This window comes from Leucopleurus acutus, assembly GCF_964270905.1.
Source record: "Leucopleurus acutus genome assembly, chromosome: 1".
NCBI classification, from domain to species: domain Eukaryota; kingdom Metazoa; phylum Chordata; class Mammalia; order Artiodactyla; family Delphinidae; genus Leucopleurus; species Leucopleurus acutus.
In genome coordinates this window covers 28737249-28761594 of record NC_139142.1, presented here as the reverse complement: position 1 = coordinate 28761594, position 24346 = coordinate 28737249, and the positions used below count along the sequence as shown (strand labels likewise).

General features: G+C 47.7%; 2 protein-coding genes across 10 annotated transcripts in view; one reads left to right on the top strand and one right to left on the bottom strand.

The window, feature by feature from the left end:
• PAPLN (papilin, proteoglycan like sulfated glycoprotein) overlaps window positions 1–7901 on the top strand; it is a gene marked incomplete at both ends in the record, with an annotated part of 31576 nt that extends 23675 nt beyond the window's left edge. Inside the window, 8 exons of the mRNA XM_082849736.1 lie at window positions 278–415; window positions 550–723; window positions 924–1109; window positions 1746–1883; window positions 2574–2701; window positions 2808–2916; window positions 5225–5391; window positions 7759–7901. Of these exons, the coding sequence (XP_082705862.1) occupies window positions 278–415; window positions 550–723; window positions 924–1109; window positions 1746–1883; window positions 2574–2701; window positions 2808–2916; window positions 5225–5391; window positions 7759–7901 (1183 nt within the window). The remainder of the gene's footprint in view (window positions 1–277; window positions 416–549; window positions 724–923; window positions 1110–1745; window positions 1884–2573; window positions 2702–2807; window positions 2917–5224; window positions 5392–7758) is intronic.
• Window positions 7902–9888: 1987 nt separating this feature from the next.
• The window catches only part of NUMB (NUMB endocytic adaptor protein), a 179769-nt gene continuing 165311 nt past the window's right edge, over window positions 9889–24346 (bottom strand). For 5 of the 9 annotated variants that reach the window (XM_082864348.1, XM_082864353.1, XM_082864349.1 and 2 more), the window contains 6 exons: window positions 23586–23726; window positions 19979–20183; window positions 17919–18212; window positions 15816–15965; window positions 13429–13575; window positions 9889–12276 (listed from right to left, as the gene is read on the bottom strand). In XM_082864348.1, coding sequence (XP_082720474.1) covers window positions 11561–12276; window positions 13429–13575; window positions 15816–15965; window positions 17919–18212; window positions 19979–20183; window positions 23586–23726 — 1653 coding nt within the window. In that variant the 3' untranslated portion in view covers window positions 9889–11560. The remainder of the gene's footprint in view (window positions 12277–13428; window positions 13576–15815; window positions 15966–17918; window positions 18213–19978; window positions 20184–23585; window positions 23727–24346) is intronic. The other 4 variants (XM_082864354.1, XM_082864355.1, XM_082864352.1 and 1 more) reach the window with 3 other exon arrangements.

Sequence of the window (24346 nt, the reverse complement as noted above, 5' to 3'; positions counted from 1 at the left end):
CCCCATGGGAACCTGGTGTTGCTTCTCTCCCAGCCTCTCCATTCCCTGGGCTCTGTGCCTATTCTGTGCTCTGGCAGGAACAGGTTGAGGTAGCAATGCCTGGGGATATTGGGGGGTGGGGGAGGGCGAATTCCTGAGTCCTCGGGCTTCTGGAGCTTGGCTTCCCCTGCGACCCTCTGGCCCCACCGGTGCCCAGGACGGGATGGGCACCAAGCTTTCTGTGTGGTGAAGTCCCTGGTCCCGGCACTCATGCAGACCCTCCCTCCCACCTTTCCAGGATCACCCTGGCAGGCTCAGAGCTCTCCCTGGTACAGGTGGCCCTGGGGCAGCTGGTGCGGCTCTTCTGCCCAGATGACAGCTCCCTGGACCCCCACGCCAGGTGGCAGAAAGACGGGCGGCCTATCTCCTCTGCCAGGTGTGTGTGCAGCCTGCACAGCCCCTCTGATCTCCTGAGACGGGCGGGTGAGTGTGGGGCGACGGCGCCTCTTACAGGAGCCAGCTCATCATTGCCTCAGGAGCCCGGAGCTCAAGCGCCCTCTCTTCATTCAGGCACCAGCTGCAGCCCGATGGCTCCCTGGTCATCAGCCCCCTGCGGGCAGAGGACACTGGCACCTACAGCTGTGGCAGCACCAGGCCAGACCGTGACTCTCAGAAGATCCAGCTTCGCATCACAGGTCTCTGTCCCCACGCCCCCGCAGTGGGTCTCACGGGCCCCGGGGTCGGGTACCGGCCGGGAGGGCCTGGGCCAGGGGGCCTCGACACTGGAGGACTAGTGTTTCCTTGGGCCAAGGTCTCCTGGTGGCAGGGACCACATGCTCCAGCTGGGCTGGGGCGGATGTGTTGCCCCTCGTGGCCCTCATTTCTCCATTGGTTCCCCGCGGGCCCCATGGCCCACCCTTCCTTCCACCCCCTTCTCCCCACAGCTCACCCCTTGCTTCTCCTTGCCTCATGACAGGGGGTGACGTGGCCGTGATTCCTGAGGCTGAACCAAGGCACTTCCCTCAGGCCAGGGACCCAGCCCAGGGCCACAGTCCTCGGGACCCCAGCCTAGGGGGCGGTTCTGGGGGCCGGGGGGCCGTCTCCTCCTCGCACCCATGGCCCACGAGCAGGTAACAGTGTGCAGTGCTGTCCCGCTCTTGGTCTGCCCCACTGCGGCCGGGGTTAGGGGAGGTCTCGGGGAGAGCGGGGGGAGGGAGGGTGGTCCCAGGCCAGCGTGTGCTGTGAGCAGGCTTGCTGGCGCCTGCTCAGGGCTCTGTGAGGGGAGGGCTGGGGAGGCATGGCTCCCGGAGCTCAGCTTCTGGAGGAGGAAGGGGACCCCGCCCACCACCCTGAGTCATGGGGAACGGAGCCGGGGCCTGGCCCAGGCCTCAGGAGCCGAGGGAGGGGAGGACACCGGCAGCTAGAGGGCCTGAGAAGGCCTTGAAGAAGGGCAGTTTACGGAGTGGACGCAGAGAGCTTGGGCACTTGGGGTGCCCAAGTCAAGGACCTGGAGGCAGACGCGCAGGTCGGGCGGGGGACAGTCGGAGGTTCTGGGTGGGGAGGTGAGATAAGCCACAGGTGTCTTTTAGACCTGGTCCAAGAGGTCCCAACCGGAACAAAGGGGTGATGTTGGGAAGCGGAATCTGGCTGGAGAGGGGGAAGGGGCCCACGAGGCTGTGCGGAGGTCCCGTCCCCTGACGTGGGTGGGAGTGGGGGAGAGGCAGTGGCAAGGACCCCCTCACGGCCATGGGGTGCTTGCTCTGCAGGCTGCGTCTGGACCGGCACCAGCCTGGGGTGGTGGACGCCCACCCAGGCCAGCAGATCCGGCTGACCTGTCGTGCGGAGGGCTTCCCACCCACAAGCGTCGAGTGGCAGAGAGATGGGCGGCCCCTCTCTTCTCCCAGGTGTGTTCAGCTCCTTTCCCCTCCCGCCTGGCCGGCCTCCAGCCGCACCCCCACTGGGGGAGGGAGCTGCAGGTGCCCCCTGGTCCTGAGCAGGACCCCAGGGCCCCTTGAGGGTTGGAGCTGTGGCGTCGGGCTCCTCGGGCAGACCGCATTTGGGTCTCTGGGTCTTTCTGGACTGTGGTTAGCGGACAGAAGTAAGGGCTTGCTAACAGAGGTGACAGCTGAGCGAGGAAACAGAGGCGACACACTTCTGGCCGTAATCCCAAGGGCTCACGTTTACTGGGCCCGTTCGGAGGTGAGGCTTTTCTCCTCCTATGACCTGCAGAGGAGACCAAATAGGTGGGTGCTAGTTCATCCCCATTTGACATGCACAAGCTGAACACCACACAGCTCCTAAGTGGTAGAACCAGAACCGAGCCTAGTAACAAGTGTAGCAAAAACTAGAAACCCAAACCAGAATTATTTTGTATCAGAAAACTGGACTTGTTTATTCAGGCTCTAAAGTCAGGCATCTTTAAGGAGAGTGCCAGCAGCTGGAGGGCCTGAGGGCCGGAGGCCTACTGGCCCTTGGTCAGATCCCAGTGACAGCAGGGGCTGCTCAGCCTCTCACCAGGGGAGGGAAGATCCTGCCCCTCCTGCCCCCTGCCGGGCACGTTGGGGTGGGGACACCTGATTGTGCTTGGCCCCCAGACACCAGCTGCAGTCCGACGGCTCCCTGGTCATCAGCCGCGTGGCTGTGGAAGATGGAGGCTTCTATACCTGTGTTGCAGTCAACGGGCAGGACCGAGACCAGCGCTGGGTCCAGCTCAGAGTTCTGGGTAAGGCGGCAGTCCCGGGCAGGAGGGTAAGTGTGGCCGGTGGCCTCTGAGGTCAGGTGGGCCAGGATGGGCGTGGTGGCTGACAGTGCCCCCTCCTTGGGCCCAGGGGAGCTGACAATCACAGGGCTGCCCTCTACGGTGATGGTGCCAGAAGGTGACACGGCCAGGCTGCTGTGTGCGGTGGCGGGCGAAAGCGTGAACATCAGATGGTCCAGGTAAGGCTCTGCTCCAGGCAGGCCTGGCCCTCTGGCCCTCGTACCTGAGGTGGTACAGCCCAGACAGAGGGGGGTGCACCTTCCTGCGGGATGCTGCGGTCACCACTGCCCCCTCCCCTTATTCTTCCACTCCTGCCTCCCGGCCTGGTGTCAGGGAAGGGGCCACAGCGCCCTCATACCGACACCCGGAAGCCCCCTGGGACTGCTCTTTTCTGTTGGTCGGGCTACCCCGGGTTTCTCAACCTCAGCACTATTGAGATTTTGGGCTGACACGTTCGTCTGTTGGGGTGCACTGGAGGACGTCTAGCAGCGTCCAGGCCATCTACCTGCCAGATGCCAGTGGCACTCCCTCCCAAGTCATGGCAATAAAAAGTCTCCAGATGTTGCCAAATGTCTCCTGGGTGACAGAATCTCCACTGGCGTTGAGAAACCCTGGGCTTTGAGGACTTCAGTGGTCTTTTACCCCAAATCTGTTGGTCTTTTATTCATTCAGCGTTTTTTTGCCCACTTCCTCCTTGCAGTATGTCAGGACTAGGCTAGGCTCTGGGGATCCTGGGGTAATCTGAGCCCCCCAAAAACTCCCAGGCAGATGGCCCAGTGTCCCCCAGGCTCCAGAGGTTTGCCCTAAGTGCATCTGTGCACAGTGGGGTGAGGCTGTCTCCTGTCTGGGAGAATGGATGAAGGGAAGGATGTTCTTGGTCAAGCCTCAAGGGCGAGTATTGGAGCGATGATGCCAGGATGGGAATGGGCCTGCACACTGGCAGGAACGGTGAGGGGCACAGAGGTCGGCTGCCTCTCTGTGGCCCTGATGCCAGGGAAGGTGGTGGGAGCCTCTGCAGGCTTCTCAGCTGGTGCCCTCAGCCGGCCCTGCCCTGATCAGCTGTGGCTGTGATTATCCTATCAGGCCTGGATCTTCCCAGCAGCAAACAGGCTCAGGACACCCCTCTTCAAAACAAACAAACATAAACACACCCTCCTCTGACCCAGTGTTTCCCTGCAGTGGGGTCCTATATCGTGTCCCCTTCATGCACGGCTGTTCACATTATCTTGGTCTGCTCACCTCCCTGCTGGCAGCTCAGCCCTTGCCCCGGGGCCTCTCCTCCACCCCCGCACCCCCATGCCAGGGACACTGCCCTGACCGAGGTCACCAGTACCTCCCTGTTCCTCAGTCCTTGAACAGACTCAGTCCCACATGACCTGCAGTCTCCTTCCTGCTTCTCCGGCTGCAGCTTCTGTTTTCCTGGCCCGCTCATCACATCCCTCTCTCTGAGAGGCTGGTGTACCTTGAGGTCTGTCCTTGGTCCTCGGCTTTTCTCTAACTTCACCTTGGGTAGCCCTGTAGACATGAAGTTTCCAGGACCATCAGTGCTGAGACACTACCTGGGTCCAGACCTCAAACCTGATGGCTCCTGGTGTCTCAGAGCGCCCGAAATGCGAAATGGGGGAAAATAACCTCACCATTCACTCCTCATCCTGCCCTGGGTCTCCCCACGGTGGAGGTGCACCACCACTGCCCAGTAACCAAGCTAGGAACCTGCTACCCTTGATCTCTTCTTCTCCCCCACCTCCCACCTCTGACCCTCACCCAGGTCCCTTTGCTTTACTGTCTGTCTCGTCAACCTGTGTGCACACCTGCGGCAGCCACTCACCTGGCCTCTGCCCTCGGGCTTGTCCCTGCCCCACGCTGCAGTTGGTGATCCTTTCCAAGCACACATGGTGTTGTCAGTCCTGCTCAGCTCACACCCCTCGCTTACCCCCAGGATCCGGTCCGGACTCCTGACAGGAGCCGTGCGCACTTCCTCCCACGCCCACTCTCCTCGCTGCGGCCATGGCCTTCCTTCAAACCCCCGGGTCCCCGTGTCCTCCTGTCGGCCAGCCGCTCCTCCTCACCCTCAGGTCAGGCCTCGGCCAGCTGTCCTCCTTAGGGAAGGCTCCCCTACCACCTGCACCCCGCCCCACCTCGCTGGAGGCAGGATGCTCGTGTCCTTCATCCCGCTGCTTAGAGGACCTCTGTGGACGAAGAGGGAGAGAGAGACTCCTGTGGGGATAAGGGGCAGATCTGCAGTCACTTAGATCAGCTGGTGTGAGTCCACCTCACTTCCGAGGTATTTTGCTTCGGCATTGCTGGTCTATCATCTTGGTACCAGACCCATCCCTTCCTTAAGGTGAGGGGCCACAAAGAGGGAGTCTTTGGCTCTGGAGTGGCCTTGGATCACCACCTCCCCCTGGCCCCGGGAGGGCTGGCACAGCTTCCCAGGGCCTGAAAATGAGGGCCTGGACAGCTCTCCCAGCGTCCTCTCCCCCCTAGGAATGGGCTGCCGGTGCGGGCCGATGGCCACCGTGTCCACCAGTCCCCGGATGGCACACTGCTGATCCACAACCTGCAGGCCAGGGACGAGGGCTCCTACACATGCAGCGCCTACCGTGGAAGCCAGGCGGTCAGCCGCAGCACCGAGGTGAAGGTGGTCCCGCCGGGTAAGGAAGGCCTACCCCAGGCATCTGCTTGTCCTTGAGAGCTAGCTGCCTGCTGCAGAATGCGGAGGGGGCAGGCTCTGCAGTCCAGGGGACTCAACTCCAAATCCTGCCTCACCTTGCCAGTTCCTGGTAGTGTGACTTGGAGCAGGCCAGTTATCATGGGGGGCTTGAAACAGCCTGGGAGAGAACTGCCAGGGCCTTTCCGTGCTGGTCAGCCTGGATGGTCAGGCCTGGCTACCTCCTGTCTGTGGGGCTGAGGCTGGAATTGGCCAGGCTAAAGGTTGAAGTCTGGTAGAAATGTTGCTTAGTGAGTGGGACTGACAGTGGGCTTCCAGTCCGAGCTCCTTCAGACAGCGACTGGGACGCGCACGTCCCAGGGCCCAGCGCAGTGTCGGCATCACCGGGTGCTCAGAGACTCAGTGATGGAGCACGTGCCTGCGTGAAGGCGTTGCCTTGGCCAAAGCACCGTCCTGTAGGGGCCACTTTTCACCTCTGTCCTGCCCAGCAAATAGATCCTTGTCTGTGTATTTACCAAACTTACGAGACTTGCGACAGGGCCAGAAGGCAGATTTATGAGAGAAGGAGAGCTGTTAGGAGGATCCAGATGGGCATGTTTGTGATTAGCTATAGACATGTCTACCTGGGAAGCTAAATTGTAATTAGAAATTTGGTTGATGCTGAAGTTTGGTGGGGCTCCTGATGTGGTGTGATGTGACTGCCTTCCTGGATAGGACACTATGGCCTCAGTCCAGCTGCCTTTCTCCCGCCCCGTTAGATGAGCGTTGCTAATCTTACTTTTTGGTGTGTGGGCGGCGGGGGGGACCTTTCTTGATGAGAAGCTATCTCCCTCCCTCCTTTAACAGTGTTCGTTCCATCGATTAGGCTGCATGTTATCTGCTGTCACCCATGTAAGCTTTTTGTAGCATTTCACTGCTTGAGGCTCACTGTGCCCTATTCGTGGTTTGGTGGCATGTTGGAACTGCAGTGTTCGAATCAGGGTGGGGGGCCTTGAGCTAGTCACACTCTGGTGTAAGGGACATACTTCTACTGTGAAGACCTCTCAAGCTTTTTGCCTAAAAGTTTAGGGTGAGAAACAGAAAATATCATAGGGTTAAAACATAGCGGGGGACGGTCACTCACACTTCTCTAAGTGAGTGGGAATGCTATGGGGCAAAACAGTTACATGCGCACATTCTAGCCATGGTTACTATGTGCCCCAGGTGCTATTATTATCTCCACTTCAGATAAGAAAACTGAGAAACAGAGAGCTTAAGTAATATTAATTTGCCCAGAGACCCCCGGCTAGAAGTGGCAGAGCCATGATGGCGCCCAGGCAACCAGCGTGCTTCACCAGCAAGCCCAGCACCTCCTCACCTCTGGCCGTGATGGGTCCAAGGGCTGCAATGGCTGAGATAAAGTTGATACCAAAGTTATGATTTTTAAGAATAGGCATAGATGGCTTGCTCTTTATGTAAACGTAAGTAGTTCATACTCTTGTATTATCGGTATTACTTTATACAGCCGTCCACTTGTTAGGTATGGTCTTTCAGTTGTATTTTAGGAGGGAGCAGGGGAGAGGGCATGGAGTAGGCCATCCCCAGCTCCGTGAGGTGACTTCAGGGAGGTGCTGCTCAGGCCTAAGCCAAGCTGAGTCATAAGAGCCCCTTCCAGAAAGAAAAGGCCACTTCAGTGCTAAGATGAAGCAGCAGGATGAAACTCTCACAGGGATTTATAAGATACTGAAGCTTCCAGTAAATACAGAGGGGGAGGCAACCAGCACTTTGTGCTCGATGTAATGTCAGTGCCACCGTTCACAGCCTGTCCTCCTGTCACCTTGCCTAATACTCTGTGCTGTCTCCGGGGGAAGTGGAAAAATTGGAAAGATGGGGAACTAAGTGACTAAGCTGGGTCTATTGAAGGCACAAAACTTTTGAGGTAGGAGGAAACCAGTAGTGAAAGAGAACACAGCCTTTGCCGACTCAATTGTGCTTAGGGCTGACCCTGCTCTCTCTTCTGCCCCATCCACAGGCTGCAACAGTGCCGTCCAGCTCTTGGGGTCTCAATGGTCAGGGCAGGGGGTTAACTTCCAGAGATGTTTAATCGTCCAGGCAGTCAATATTTGGGAGTCTGTGATGGGCTGTGCACTGGGCGGAAGCTGCAAAAGAATGGGAGGACAACTGCATGCTGAAGTGAGGCCAGTGACAATGGAAACTGAGAGCCCTCCCATAGCTGTACATACAGGTGTCACAAGGTTACAGTGTGACAGCACTTTCCTTTCAGGGAAACGAAATGAAATGAAATAGTAGGGGAGAGTTCTCAGCCTACACAGAGCTTTCTTACCACCCTCTCTCCCCCGCTGTCTTGCAGCACTGGCCACCGTGCCGAGGGACCCTGGCAGGGAGTGCATCGACCAGCCGGAGCTGGCCAACTGTGATTTGATCCTGCAGGCCCGGCTCTGCGGCAATGAGTACTACTCCAGCTTCTGCTGTGCCAGCTGTTCCCGGATCTAGCCTCCTGCTCAGCCCATCTGGCAGCAGGGATACAACTCACAGGGCTGGGAGAAGGGGAGACAGGCTCTCGGTCTCCCCTGTCTGGCTGGCAAAGGGAGTTCTCCTCCGGAGACACTGGCCTCTTCAAAGCTGCTCCGGCAGTTGAGCACCAGCGGCAGCCTCCCTCTGTAGTCCCAGCAGTGTTTGCTTCTCTGACGTACCACAAGCGCCTGCTGAGTTGTCAAGAAGAAGCATCTATTTGGATAAGGACATCCTTCACTTTACAACTTCCCTCTGAAATTTGTTACACAGGATCAGTTCACTGTGTTTTAAAGAAAGCCACCAGGGTTCTCCCTTCATTTAAAGCTGTGTGGGGAGGTGTGTAATGATCTCAAAGTTAATACCTATCTTCTACAGGAACACTAACTCCTGTTGTGTCAGGGAAGCATACTTTGATAGAACTAGGTCTCATCTGGGGTCCAAACAGCGGTTCATTGCTCTAGCCTCTCTCGCCCTTCTAGGTAGTATAGCAACCAGCTTCAAATCCCATCTGTGCATATGGTCATTAATAGCATGATGTTTGTGAAAACTGTCGACGAAGTGGAATATAAATGAAAGGCCCAGTATAGGGATTTGGGATGAAACAGCAGCCACTGCATCATTATCTGAGTATGAAAGAACTAGAAAAGCGCCTTCCTTTCATCAAGAGGCTGGATGGAGCCTTCCTCCCGAGGCAGACATGCAAAGCCAAGCCGTGAGGATCGTCTCACACCTGCAGGGAGCAGGTGAGCCTGTTCGGTGCAGTGACCACCAAGGAGCCTCTCCTCCTCAAGCCAGTATGTCTGATGCAAAATACTTGCTGCCAGATAAAAAGCAGACTGTTGGGCTTCCCTGGTGGAGCAGTGGTTAAGGATCCGCCTGCCAATGCAGGGGACGCAGGTCTGAGCCCTGGTCCAGGAAGATCCCACATGCTGCAGAGCAACTAAGCCCGCGAGCCACAACTACTGAAGCCCGTGTGCCTAGAGCCCGTGCTCCGCGACAAGAGAAGCCACCGCAATGAGAAGCCCACGCACCGCAACAGAGAGTAGCCCCTGCTCGCTGCAACTAGAGAAAGCCTGTGTTGCAGCAACAAAGATCCAACTCAGCCAAAAATAAATAAGTAAATAAAACAAAAACACTATTATAAAAAACAGCACCAGCAGGATGGGGGGGAACCAATGGAGTGGAGGGCAATGTAATACAGGGAAGTGGTTTCAGAAATGGTTTGAGTTGGAAGAGGTCATTCTTCCTCTCTTGGAGCCTCTTAATTCCTTGCTGCTAAATCAAGAGGCCTGGTTTCAGTGAGTTTCCGAGTTTCTTTCCACTTTAACCTTCTACACATCCTCCAGAGGACTGGCTGGGCCTAGTAACAGAGGTTATTCTGGGACACAAGAAAGACAGGCATTACAGGGAAAGGTGACTTTTTTATTACCAACACACTGGCTGGAAAAGACAAACAGCTGCATCATGGGTGAGTGATACTTCTTCTTGGTCTACCTCTCATTCAACAAAAGAAATGCGGTGGCACAGGTCTTTTTTTCATTTTTAAAAAAATATTGAGGTGCATCCCTTTCCCTAACCATGGCTGGTTTTGCTGTAGAAATTGGAAAATAAGGGCTACCTTCTTGGACTCCCCCATTCTTTAGTTAAACTAGTATTTGGCAAATTTGTGACACACTTCAGAAGGTAAGTTTGAGGTAGGTTAGTTCTTGGAACTAGTCACAGAGTAGTGGGGTAAGGTTAGAGGTGAGAGTAAAACTCAACCTAGACCGGTGGTTCTCAACCTTCTTCCATACTGGGAGCTTTTTAAAAAACTGAACCTGGGGTTCTACTCTCCAGAGATTTTGATTTAATTGGTCTGGAGTATGGGCCAGGCATGAGGATTTTAAAATCTCCCAGATGATTCTAATACGTATTCAAAGTTGGAAATCACTGCTCCAGCCCAGCTTCTCAGAATGTGAATCTCGTCACAATGCAGATCCTGACTAGGTCTGGGGTCGGCTGAGGTTCTGTATCTCTAACCAGCTGCCAGGTTGAAGTCTGCACTTTGAGCAAGAAGAATCTGACATCAGAGATGCGCTTAGGAACAACCAAAGCCTAAAGTGTGGATACAAATATGAACTTTAAGAATATACTAATCCCGGTGAAAGATTTTCTAGCCATCAACCTAGAAATCTGTGGCGGCAGTAGAATGGAGAGAGGACAAGACCAAAAAGAACCAAAACTCACTTGCTAATAAAGGGGAAAGAATAGCCCTTCATGGCCAAAAGCTTCTACCACGAACATTTATTTCTGTTAAAGCAGATTATAAATTCTCATCAGTACAAATATATATAACTTACATTTGATTGTAAGGCCGACGTTCAAAAGTAAAAATGAGATGGGATCTCACGTTGTTACCAGAGGTCAAGTGGCTGCAACTGGCAAATGGGATGTTCTGCTCACTGGGAGGGAGAGGGATGGACACACACACCCCCACATGCACACGCACAAGCAGTGCTAATAAAACTAGAACCTCCATCCCCACAAAACTTGTGGGAACAAAACTTACTGAAAGCAAAACCCACCAAGACCTACATGACAAACCAACACAGTAACCTGTGTTCCTGTCTATGGATATGATTATGTCATTGTCACCTTAGTGTTAAAACAAAGTAAAGGATTAACATAAGGAAACTGCAGCAATATATAGAAGAAAATACATATTCTCTATTTAGATTGATTCCATTAAAATAATGACATTAGAATTTCTTTATAGGTTTAAAACCAGGACAATACTGCTCACTCTTTATTTAAAACTACAACCTAGTTGACTATATTGGTCATAAGCATGATTGTTGTTGCAATGTGCTACTTACAGTAAATGATACCAAGTAAGCTAGGGATCCCGTCTGCAACTTCCAACCCTTCCTCTTTTTACTTCAATAGGCATAATGATAAATCAATCTTATGTACAATTTCTTACAGCTAACCCTTTACCTTTGGCAAGATTACTTACAACTCATACAACTTTTTAATAGTGAGAACTATTTAAAATATTCTAAATGCATAAAAATAAAGATTTTGGCTTTTTGATATATATTTATAATATTTATTCTTACTCAAAATGGAAGCTCAACTTTACCCCTAAAATATAGCTCTGCTGGGTGGCTCCTGATGTGCCCTCCTGGGAATTCTGGCAGCACAGCCTGCCTCTTGTCCCCACCTTGTTTTTGATCTTTAAGACAGGCCAGTACTGAGAGAGGAGGCAGGTGAATGGCCTGAAAAACAAAGGGAGATCGTTTTGCTTCCCGTTGTGTTTTATATTCCAGTAAATGTGCTTTGAATACAGGTTCCTATTCAGATACTTCTGCCTCTCTGTTGCCAGAGATTTGTGAGGGCCTGAGGGAGGAAGAGGGGGGCAGAGGGTAACATTTCCTTAAATTCTTTAGTCTAACTGCAAGACAGCTCTTCTCTAGGAATGGTTTTCTCCACTTTTTTCAATCACCCCTTCAGCACTCTATGCCTGGACATGCTCCTGGGAACCTTTGGGATTAGTGAAAAGCGTACTGGTTGGGAACACAAAGTCCCCTTTGCTCCTTTGACCTCCACCCTCCGCCCTTGCTTAAGTACAGACAAAATACGTAAACCATAAGGACTGCTTAAAGTTCAATTTCAAAAGTCTTCTGTAAGTCACTGGAGAAAGGGTTGGTGGGGGAGGGGTTAGTACGCTGCTTGGACTTGCTTTCTAATGCGGCCCACTGGGCTTCGAAATGATCCACTGGGCAGGTGCCTGCAGGAACCTCTGTGTGCTTGTCTCCTGAGGCCAACCTGCCATCGTCTACACCATTGAAAGCTGCAGAACCGTTGAGGTGCTGAGCAGGAGGCTTAAAGAAGGGACTGGCAGTAGCACTGCTTGTCTCGTACTGAGGGAATGTCTGCTGCTTGACCAGGTTGGGAGACTGATGGGGTTGGGCAGCCTGAGGGTGGCCTGCAGTGCCAAACACGTTGGCAACCATCTGGGAGGGAGTGATGCCCACCACAGGCACATTAGGGGCTGGATAGGTCATCCCGTTAGCCACAGGATAGGACTGGGCAGGGACAAAGGCTGGCTGCAGGGGTGGGACCACACCCACTGGCACAGGCTGAGAGGTGAGGAATGCATTTCCTTGGAAAGGTGGCGCTGGCTGGGAGATGGCACTGGGTGGAGGAGGTTGGAGAACTGGCTGCAGAGGGGCAGCTGAGGCCTGGGGCTGCTGAGCCCGGACGCACTTGGACACCTCTTCCAACCAGCGGTCAGCCTCAGAGGGAGTGCGTCTGTGACCAGCCTGGAAGAGACCTGGAGAGACAGCACCAGAAGATTGACCCCACTCGGTCCCTGGAACCAACAAGAGGAAGAGAGGAGAGAATCAGAATTATTAGGGGCTTCTTTCTTCACTGGATAATCCTGGCTATTTGAATGAGCCTAACGTAGAACAAGCCCCCCAGTGGGATATTCTGTGGTTTTGGTAGGTGGGAGGAAAGTCTCTATTACCAGGTTTTGTGGTAGGACAGGGAGAACCCATGAGACCATGTGGCTACCTCAGCCACACTGAGGAGCTGCTAGATATGGCTCAACTGCATCGAACCAAGGCTGCTGGCTGGCATCAGAACCCGTCCCCACCGTTGCTGTGGCCTGCACATAGTCTAAAGGGCCTGAGGTAATTTACCTTCTGCTCTAACAGAATGAAAAGAAAATAACCAGCGACTTGGTGCCGTACTTTGTGGACCCTTCCTGGCTTCCAGACATATGTTGTCTTCCTGGTGAACTGCCTTTAATGTTATTAAGTTTTTTTAAAATGTTCATTACAGAAAAACTAGAAAATATAGAAAAGCAAATACAAGGTGCTTTTTGCAGCCTTTTTTGTAGGCCTGCCATTGTAAGAGGCAGAGTCGTCTCTTCCTGCAGGCATGGCCACGGATCTGCTCCAGGGACAGGCTCTCTGGAGGTGGGGCCCAGGAATCTGGGTATTATGGAGCTCTATGGGTGGTTCTATGGTCCTAAGAACTATCAACCTAACCTCTTTAGTTCCTCTCTGAAGGAACCATCCTTTCTTTTTGTCTTTTTTTAACTGGAGTGCTGTTGCTTTACAGTGCTGTGTCATTTTCTGCTGTACAGCAAAGTGAATCAGCCATACGTATACATATATCCCCTCTTTTTTGGATTTCCTTCCCATTTAGGTCACACAGAGCACTGAGTAGAGTTCCCTGTGCTATATAGTAGGTTCTCATTAGTTACCGACTTTATACATAGTAGTAAATATGTGTCAATCCCTATCTCCCCATTCATCCCCTTGCCCCCTTGGTATCCATATGTTTGTTCTCTATGTCTGTGACACCATCCTTTCTTAGTAGTAGTTTATTTCCAAGAGGGATCATACTTTTCCTAAAAGGACTCCTCCCTGGTTCCCACTCAGCTAAATGGCTGATTTTTGAACAAGGGTCACTTATCTGATCCCAGAATCCTCACCATCATCTGTGGTCACCTTACCCGAATGTGTGGCTGCAATTCCCTTGTTAGCAGCATCAGGGGCATAGGCCCAAGGGTTGGTTTCACGCACAGGCATTGCTACGGGTGCTAGAGCAGTATGGGCTGGCTTAGCAGCAAGCACATGGAAGGCTGAGTCAGTGCCATTAGCTACAATGGGAGCAGACAACACCAATGTAGTTAAATTCATGCAAGGTGTACAGGTGGCCCCTTGGAGCTGGGTCAGTCAGGTCAATGTGCAATACTGGTGGAACACATAAAACAGAAAAGTTGGTGTTGGGATAACCATGCCATTTGCAATGGATACACAAACCTTTTGGCAAAGAGGGAATTAGAGGATGTAATTAAAATGGGTGTACTGATAAAGCTGTATGACTCTTTTAGGAAAATACGTGTATGGAGAGAAAGGAAATGAAGACTAGAAAAACAATTTCAAATTAAGTTGAACAGAGCTGCTTTGTATTACAAGCAGAAAAAAGTCTAACTATTCTAAGATACAGTTTAGCCTTCGGCATAATGATAAAGTATTTTCTTCTCCTACCACTATTCCAAAAGATCAAATTATGCCAACAATAACAACAATGGTTAAATACAATAAGTCCTTATTATGTGCTAGGCACTATGCTAATAGTACTTTAGTATGCATCATCTCAATTAATTCTCTCAAAACCCCCGTATTACAGATGAGAAAAATCAAACTTGGTATATGTTTTCATACGCTTAATAATTTTTTAATTTGCTACAGAATTAATTTCATCTTTTTTAAAGGTTTTTTTCCCCTCAGTAATGTTTGTAATATCTCAAGGCACCTACTGTTCTTTCCTGTCTCCCTTTATTAAAATCTCCTAACCCGTGCTCCTTTACTCCAGACATCTATTCCATCACTTTCTATTCCTTAGCCTAGCTCTCTATATTTCATATGGAACAGACAAGCAGGCACCTTCTCCTGCCCTACACCAATCAGTCCCTCTTTAAGACTCAGCGACTATGCTTATGGCATTGGTATGATTTACCCAGGGCTTGCCTAAAAGACTAGCTTATCCACACACTGAGATTCCCTTAAAGGCAGGGAAAGGACTATATTCTATTCAGTTTTGTATACCCACTGCCCTGTAAATAGGCACAGAGTAAGTAGAATGTAACAGGAAGTATATTCAGAAAGACCTGGGTTTAAATCCTGGCTGTGTGATTTGGGCAATTTACTTAACCTCTGTGAGCCTCATTTTCCTTATCTGTGATGCCTACCTCAAAGGGTTGTTGTGAGGATTAAATGAGATGAAAAAATGTATGTCCTTACCATGATGTATGTGGTAGACACTGTGCTAAGTGCCCAATAAATTGTGCCTATTATTATTGGTAGTATAAATATTTGTTAGATGAAATGAAAAGCCACTTGGTGCATATGACTATTAAGGTTTTTTTTTTTTTTTTTTAAAGAGACTCCCTCCTAGAGGAAAAGCATGTTGTAGCTTTTCAATAAGAGCAGGCAAAAAACGTCTCCACAGAAAAACTTTTTCTGAGCTCTCTCCCAAAAGAAATGAAGAAAGATCAACTACAGGAGCTCAAATTCTAAAAGTCTGTAATTTAAGTTATATAGACTCTTTGCTGACCTTTGAGTCAATACCAACTATTAATTCAGTATCTCTGAAAACAACCACTTTTACTAATTCTTCAATGCCACAAAGGCTAATTTTAGGATACTTGTTATGGAAAATGAAATGAACTGAAGTACCTTTTTCTTTATGGGCCTCTTGTGACAGGGTAGAGACTAGATGGGTCCAGTCCTGGCACCACTGATAATTTGGGCCAGATTGTTCTTTGTTGTGAGGGTGGCTATTCAGTGTGGCAGTAAACAACACTGAAGGATGTTTACTGCCATCCCTGGCCTCTACCAGGATGTCAGCAGTAAGCACCTGCTACCACATTGTGAAACCCAAAAAATGTCTCCAGATAATGGATACCGAATTTTCCCTGAGGGGTCAAAATCACCCCAGGTTGAGAACCACTGTGCTAAAGAAAGCATAAGGCTAGAACCAACTCTGATGACTGCTGTTTCTGGAGAAATGGCTGGATACTCTGACTCTTAACAGTTAAGTAGCAAATAAAGCAGTGGGTTGGGACTACAGATGCTCCTGATAGAATGGGATGAAAGACAGGTAGGTACGTGCAAAATGACAAATGCAGACATCTCAGGAAATAGGAAGGGGAACAAAGCACAAAGACACTGTCAAATAGGGAAATTTAACGATTCCGAGATAATATCAAACAGGGAAATTAGTGGGTATGACCAGGTCTTGGGAAGCTCAGAATGCCAACTTACAGTTAGTGAGCAGTGTCATAAAAGTACTAGTTTCAAAGAGAACAGGTGAGCAGGCTAAGTGGGCACCAACCTTGAAAGGCAGGAGACTGTGGTGCCACCACTGTCACTGGTTTGGTCATTGGGGCGGATGAAAAGGGATCCTCGGAGGGTGTGCTGAAGGCATTGGTGATCTGTGAGCACAGGGAGCTGATACTCTCCGCTTCCCCTTCTACCTCTGGCACTGCAAGACAAACAGAAGATGGCTCCAGACAGCAAAATGGAACGATCCTGAAACAGAACAGCATCACACAAGGTGGCATTTTATACTGAATCTTTTATTTGTGGAAGGAAAAGACTCAACTGTCAGGTGGGGATATAAAAGCAGCTTCAAAAAATTTCCTGACCACTATTCACTGGCTTTTCACATGAGAAGGTATAAAATGATAACAATTCCTGTACTAAGGTCTATCTTCCTCCCTTGCAAATCCCCAGATTTCCTTATTTCCTCTCCTGTGTGACACTGTTGAGAACCTGCTGTTTTCTTTTTGTGCCAAGATGTCCAGTCAGTAAGATCAACCTGTTTGTCTTCCAACCAGGTCCCAAGGCTGTGGTCTGAGTTAAGTTCTGCAACCTTCCAGTGACTCTTGTCAAAAAATGGGTTAAAGTCAGGCACACTAATGGGTGCTCAGTCCTTTTCTCTGTAATAAACTACGACAGTGTGATCACTCTCATTCTTCTCCAAAGTACCAAGTACCTGAGCTGTGATAACATGAAAAAGTGAACTGAGGTCCAGGACTCCAGAGGCTTTGTTCTTAACATTGACTCTAGGGGGCTTCCCTGGTGGCGCAGTGGTTAAGAATCCGCCTGCCAATGCAGGGGACACGGATTCGAGCCCTGGTCTGGGAAGATCCCACATGCCATGGAGCAACTAAGCCCGTGCGCCACAACTACTGAACCTGTGCTCTAGAGCCCCTGAGCCACATCTACTGAACCCGTGTACCACAACTACTGAAGCCCATGCACCTAGAGCCCGTGCTCCGCCACAAGAGAAGCCACCACAATGACAGGCCTGCGCACTTCAACAAAGAGTAGCCCCTGCTTGCCGCAACTAGAGAAAGCCCGCATGCAGCAATGAAGACCCAACACAGCCAAAAATAAACAAACAAACAAAACAAAACAAAAAAATTGACACTGGGATACTTCTGTGTCACAGAGGAAGCTAATTGTATGTGCTGAACCTCTGTTTGCTCAACTGTGGAAAGAGAATAATCGTTTTTTTTTCCCATCTGCTCCAGAGGGAGACTGAAAATGAGGTACCTGAAGCATCTGGAGTTTCAGTTTTTACAGGAGTTGAGAGGTGAAAAGACCCTCAGTAACCATCTAGTTTAACTGTTCTTTAGGCTGAGTTTTATCCATCAAAGAACTTAACTCTCTGTACTTTTGTACCACCAGCAGTGGGAGTGCCCTATTGAGACAGAGCTTCCTCAGATTCTGTTATAGCACCAGCTCAACATGTCTCAGAGTGAAGTAAAATAGGGCCCAATAAAAGCACTGACCAGATCTGACACTTTAGCTCCGGATCTTATGATGAGGATAGAGCTACCAGGGCTGGCTCAGCTGTACACAGGCCACACAAAGGCCTGTGTGGCAGTTCTGAAAGGTAATGAATATGTGTGAGCAATCCCACTGTCTCTGATGAACAACAGATCTTAGATTTATGCAGGAGACCCGTTTAGAGTTTCCTCCCTATGGAGCCAACCAGCCACAAGGACATTGAGAACTTATCCATTTCTTCTGGTACATCTGACAGTAATGCTATTTAACTGGATGTGTTTCCAAAGCCTTTTAAATTAATTCCCTGCTGGGTCCCAAATGGCAGAATAAGAATGGAAACTTGAGCCCCTTGATGTTTGGAAGCAGGTACACTTTCATCAGGACAAATCACAAACCTTGTAGCTCAGGCTGGGAATTCCCATCATGGCTCTGTTACCTATTTGTCGAAGAGAAATGAATGACTCACGTCCCTCTCCATGAATCTCCATTTTCTTCCAATGGGAAATGATACAAGATATGTAACCACCAACCAGCCTCAGAAAGAGGGGTGGCTAGTTTGATGGGATCAGTGACTCCACTGGAAGTGATGGTAACGCTTCAGTGCCAGAGCACCCAGTGAGTTAGGTGGATGCTGCATTACCTGCATTTTTTATGGGGAAATCAGTCTTCCTCTGCATAGTGGAAGGCAACTCGTTGATGCGCAGGGATAGCTGGCGTTTAAAGGGTGACATCTTCTGGCTAAGAGCAGGAAATCCTCGGAAAGAGCCTTGGCGAGCAAGTTGTTCAATTGGTGCGTGCCGGCGTGGGATGGCGTGAGGATTGTTCATCTCCAGAGAGGCAGTAGCATCCGAAGTGGGAGAGGTGGGAGAGGATGGGGATGGGGCAGTGTTGCCAGGGGCCACTGATGAACCAACAACTGTCTTATCTGTTTCAGCTCAAGAAAGTCAAGAGAAAGAGGACCTTAGCAATGTCTTCAAATAATTTGAGCTTATATTGCTGAGGAACTCAAAAACTCTTCTAGGTCTTTTTACCCATCTCCTTCACCATGTCTCTTAAAAGACAGGTTAGAAGTGGGGCTCAGATCTCCTATTTTTCAGACAAATAAAACGTTTAGTAACCTACTACATGTCACATGGTATATCTACTAAGACAAAAATATTAGATCTTTTATTCCCATGCAGTGATTAAGACTCTGAACAAGATTAAACAAAACAAAACAAAACAAAACTACCTATGAACTCCTAGCAAAAGGTCCTTTAAAGAATGATGGTTCACAGTGTTCAATATTTGTTTGCTTTTTTGTTTGGGGGAGAGGATTTAGGAGTGGCAGAGTCAGAAAGGTCTAAATAAGCGTAAGTTTGATTAGATGTTAAAGAATGTCATAAAGCAGACATGGACATTAGGCATTTGTGGCTCATTTGAATAAAAGCATACAGAAGTAAAATTTTAAATTGGAGTAAACATAAATACAAGACTGTTTCCATGTGAGTACCCACTGTGTCCCATTCTGATTGTGGTAAGTCTCTACTCCCCTCCCCTCACAATCCTCTGCAGATGCTAGGACTCAACCATTTTGGCAGTTGCTGTGTGTATCAAAAAGTATTCTTTGGTGGTATTAAAGAATATGCATCCAGTCTGAAAATCACTGAAGCATACTACATAACAAGTATACATACTACATTTCCTAATTAAAATAGCATGGCGTTTCTTTATTCTTTGGTATCCTGGCACAAATGTTTATAAGAAATGAAAAAAAATCACAATCAATAATTTAATTTCAAATAAAAATATGTATCCTTTTTTTGGCTTAAAAATTAGAGCTGTTTGGGTCAGTATTAATGAAGTTACCTAAAATGGCTGGTTTAGAATTGAAAGAATATAATAAAAAAATTAGCAAAATTATATTTATATTTAAACCGAACTGTTTAATTCCAAAATATTCCTTGTTGGTTTCAGCCCTAGTTATACACAAGAATGCAAAGCATTCTCCCTAAGCCCTATCACTCAGTTCTAAAACACACTTGACTCAATAGCCTCCTGAGTGACTTGAATGCTTGTACAGGCATTTCTGCTATGCTGCTATGGGTATCTGAAAAAAAAAACACATTCTGCAAAACCACACACTAAAATTAATGGGGCTATGGAAAAAAGACGGGCCAGCATCTCAAAATCTGTGGACTTTTTTCACAAAAACACTAAAACAACAGTAATAATCTAATAAGAAGAGTATCACTGAGAAATTTCTGCCTGCATTTATACCCAGCATCACCATCAGTGGGTCCTCTGCAGCGTAAACCTGGGACTTGTACTTCTTCCTTTAAAATGTAGGTCCTTGATAGCATTTGCTTCTCACAGACATCAGATGCATCAGAATTTTAAAATCTGTTCGAGGATGCAGGTTTTCCCAATTTTGTTTTTGAATGTCTTTGCAGCTTCAACTGCACTTCTCAACTTCTTCAACTACACTCTCAGCTTCCCCAGTAGTTTAACATAATGGGAAGAGTAAACACTTTGAAGCCACTAAACAAGCCACTCTAAAGGAAAGGACTCTGTTTAGATTTTTAGCTTTGTTCTTAAGGTCTTCATATATTGCTAAGAGTTCTCCTTGACTGAAAAAGTTTGCCTCTGATAGCTTCCAAATACTAACCTGTTGGGAAAAACTGTTTAAATAAACACACATTGTAGTAGAACAGATTGTACCTTTCTTAGCATCTTGGATTTGTTTCATAATCTCCTCTCTTTCTGCTTGCTCAGTGGCTGTCGTGACACGGAATGATCCTTCTCTTGTGAAAGTGGTCCGACTGGCATCGAAAGTAGCAGTCACTCCACATTCCTTTTCCCGCTTCTGCTTACGTTCTAAACAGGCTGCAAAAGCACAGCCCACTGCGTGGCTCAGCCTTTCACCCTGTATGTAACAGAAGGTTTAAAAAACCTTTTTAGAGTTATGGTGTCAAAAATTACAAATTAGCTTGGACCACAAAATAAGTCTGTTTCCACACAGGCAAAATGTTAGGAACTCCAGCTTAAAATTAGATTTTAGTATATTAATACGCCAAATTAATCTAAATGAATTATTACCTTAGGTAATGCTTATGATCCTTTACTGTAGTAGGCATTGGGTAAAGCAACCATCGGTAAGCGGTGTTTTCTGAGCAGCCACCAATACTTCCTTATTAGTCAGGTCCCTCTGTCACTCACATTAACTCTGGTCACCAGCTTAGAAGACACTGCTCAAGGTTCCAAGCCCTAAGTCTTGACACACAAACCTCTATTTGCCATTTAGGGGAATAGTAGGAATATTTACCAAGCATTTCTAAGAAACCACTGGAAAAGCAGGGTTTATTTCAGAGCTTAAATATACTATCAACATGTCTAGGAACAAAAGGCGCAAACTTAAAACTTCACATAAATAAATACAACTGCAGCGATGAGAAGCAATCCGGCAAACGAAAAAGCTTAGCTTTCTCAGTCTTTCTGAATGCTCCTCCCCTGCCCCATCTGGGCCCTCAGTGCTTGCAGGCTCTCTCCCATAACTTCCCTATCTTCTTCTAGCTCTCTCAAACCCCAGCTCTACCTCCCAACCACACACAGGCAAAAGTAAAAGCATGTTTTCACTCACATTTTCTACTTATAAAGGAATTAAACAGATAAACCTGAATTTTTTGTGTGTGGGAGGGGAGGAAGGCTTATGTAAACTAAATATTCTTTTAAAGATACACTGGATTACCTAGAGTAAATTTAATAGATTTGGTGGGTTACTTTTTACCAGGGTTATCTGTATTTTAAACTATATCCCTAATTGTGGAATAAAAAAGTTAGGGATGATATAATAACTGTTGGCGTCTTTAACAGTGAGAAGAAAATCTGAGAACAGGGAAACCTTTGTGGAGTTTCCAAAATCATACCATGTAAGCAGCTGCTCCTACGTATCGCTCTGAGTAAGTAATTTCACTGCATCTTATATGCCAATATCAGATATCATAAGGGGAGGTAAATGTCTGAAATGCTTTTGTCCCTAACATTTCACATGACTGTAAACTGTAAGATCTCACATGACTGCTTATTTAAAGACTGACAGACTCACTCTTTATGAATCTGCGTGAGTTTCTATCTAACTTCTTAGTAGGATGATACAAGGGTAGGCATTGAAGGGTGAAATAGGAGAGAGGACCGAAAGAATTTTAGAACCCGTGTGCATTTGAACACAGCTCTATTACAAGGACAGAACTATAGGCCAAGGAAACTTATTATTTCTGCGAGGCCTTATGGCAGAAGTTCTTGAAGTGGAGCAGTTACCACGGGCCAGACCCTATGCTATAAGTGTTTATACTTGTTACCAAATTTAGTCCCCACAACTGTTATCTCCATCTTATAGAAGTGGATACTAAGACTTAGAAAATGTTAAATAACCTGCCCCAAAACCCACAGTTAGTAAGAACCAGAAAGAGGAACTGAACCCATATCTGATTCAGAGCTTGAGCTCCTAATATTTGTTTATACAACTGCTTTTTAAAAAGTTTTTGGTCAATATTAGAATATGGCCACCACTTCCCTTCCAGGTTAAACCTTAGCAAGAGTTCATCGAGTTGTAGTCATGAATTGCTACAACTGCCTTATTCTGTCTGGATGTTTAAAAACTCAAATATTACACACTCAACGCTATATTATAATGAAGATCATCATCATCTAAGAGTCTTGTCTTTCATATCAGAATTTTGGGTAATTCAGATGAAGAATGATAGATTCGATTATTCCCTACTTTTTAAAATTAATTAATTTTATTTATTTTTGGCTGCATTGTCTTCGTTGCTGCACATGGGCTTTTTCTAGTTGTGGCAAGCAGGGGCCACTCTTCGTGGAGGTGCACAGGCTTCTCATTGTGGCGGTTTCTCTTGTTGCAGACCACGGGCTCTAGGCGCGTGGGCTCAGTAGTTGTGGCTCGCAGGCTCTATAGCGCAGGGTCAGTAGTTGTGGCACACGGGCTTAGCTGCTCCGTGGCATGTGGGACCTTCCTGGACCAGGGCTTGAACCTGTGTCCCCTTCATTGGCAGGCGGATTCTTAACCACTGCGCCACCAGGGAAGTCCCTATTCTCTACTTTTAAACAAAACCAAAATTTCTACTATGTAGCAATTTCTAGCATAGTTCACTGTACCATAATTTAGTATTTCTATTTTTTTAATTGAAAATATACTCCCACTCAGTTCTTGTGGTAGAGTCACTTTGTAAATGAATTTATAAGTGCCTTTCAAATGCCAATATCTTCTACCCAGATGAATTAGCAAACAAATGCATGTAAGGATCTTGAAAATAGTTCTAATAATGAAAAGTTTCAAATAAAGTTTAGCAGCCACCATCACCAGAGAACTTTTACTTTCCTTTAATGACCTTGGACCTCAGCCAATCATCTTGCTCTGTGAGTGGTAGGGTTATACCAAGAGTGTGAATTACTTGAATAAAAGGAGTGAAAGCAGGCTAGTTTAGGCACTTCCAAGTGCTGTAACAGCACGTACTTGTTAAAAATGTAGTGGATACGGTATTTGTTTTTCTCTTTCTGATTTACTTCACTCTGTATGACAGACTCTAGGTCCATCCATCTCACTACAAATAACTCAATTTCGTTTCGTTTTATGGCTGAGTAATATTCCATTGTATATACGTGGCACATCTTCTTTATCCATTCATCTGTTGATGGACACTTAGGTTGCTTCCATGACCTGGCTATTGTAAATAGAGCTGCAATGAACATATTGGTACATGACTCTTTTTGAATTATGGTTTTCTCAGGGTATATGCCCATACCATATGCTAACACATATATATGGAATCTAAGGGAAAAAAAAAAAAAACAAAAAAGGTCATGAAGAACCTAGGGGCAAGACGGGAATAAAGACACAGACCTACTAGAGAATGGACTTGAGGATATGGGGAGGGGGAAGGGTAAGCTGTGACAAAGTGAGAGAGTGGCATGGACATATATACCCTAACAAATGTTAAATAGATAGCTAGTGGGAAGCAGCCGCATAGCACAGGGAGATCAGCTTGGTGCTTTGTGACCACCTAGAGGGGTGGGATAGGGGAGGGTGGGAGGGAGGGAGATGCAAGAGGGAAGAGAGATGGGGATATATGTATATGTATAGCTGATTCACTTTGTTATAAAGCAGAAACTAACACGCCATTGTAAAGCAATTATACTCCAATAAAGATGTTAAAAAAAAAAATGTAGTGGAAACTGTTTGGCTGAGCCAACCCAGAAGGAGCTTGGTGACTGAGGCTAGTCATGATGAAATCCATGCTATTGGACTCACCGTGTCCTTGACAGCCATGAAGCAGTGACAGATCCAGCGCCGAGTTGTGCCATCACGACATATGTAAGAGAAGGCCCTATCAAAGTTCCTATCTGGGGCACAGAAGGAAACTTTTTCTATTGTCTGGTCAACTATGAGGTCCTGGAAAAAAGGAAAACACAAAGGAATAGAGGACTTATGAGGTTAATCAAGTTTCTCAGAAGAAACACAGGATGTTCATTTCACAACACAGAATGTCTACATCTAATGCATCAAGGCTACAGAATAGCTGGATCTGAGCCAGAAGTCTGAATACTAAGAATCTGACCTAGGAGAAATCCCAAGAGGCACTTTCCCCAGATGCCTCCCTCACTTCATCTTCATATATATAATATATGCCTGCTGATTCTAGTTTTATGATGGTAAATTCCATGTTCAATTTTACAATATATGTAAATCAATTTAATCCAATTTCCATATAACTTACATTCAAATAACATCATTTCCAGAACAGCTCTATGTATTTATTAACTTACTGATTATTTAATTTTGAGTATGACTCTCTATGTTTATATACTTGCTGAATGACATCATATACACATAGTATAAACATTGCACAAAATGTTTTTTAAAATCTTGACACTCTTTGGCTCTTCTGTGTGATATTCCAGTCACCTAAAATCCCTAGATGCTGAGATGCGGGCTGTAAGTGCTAAAACATGCAAACAAAATGGCTTTTATACAGCATAACTATGAGAATTCCTATTGCTCCACAAACTTGC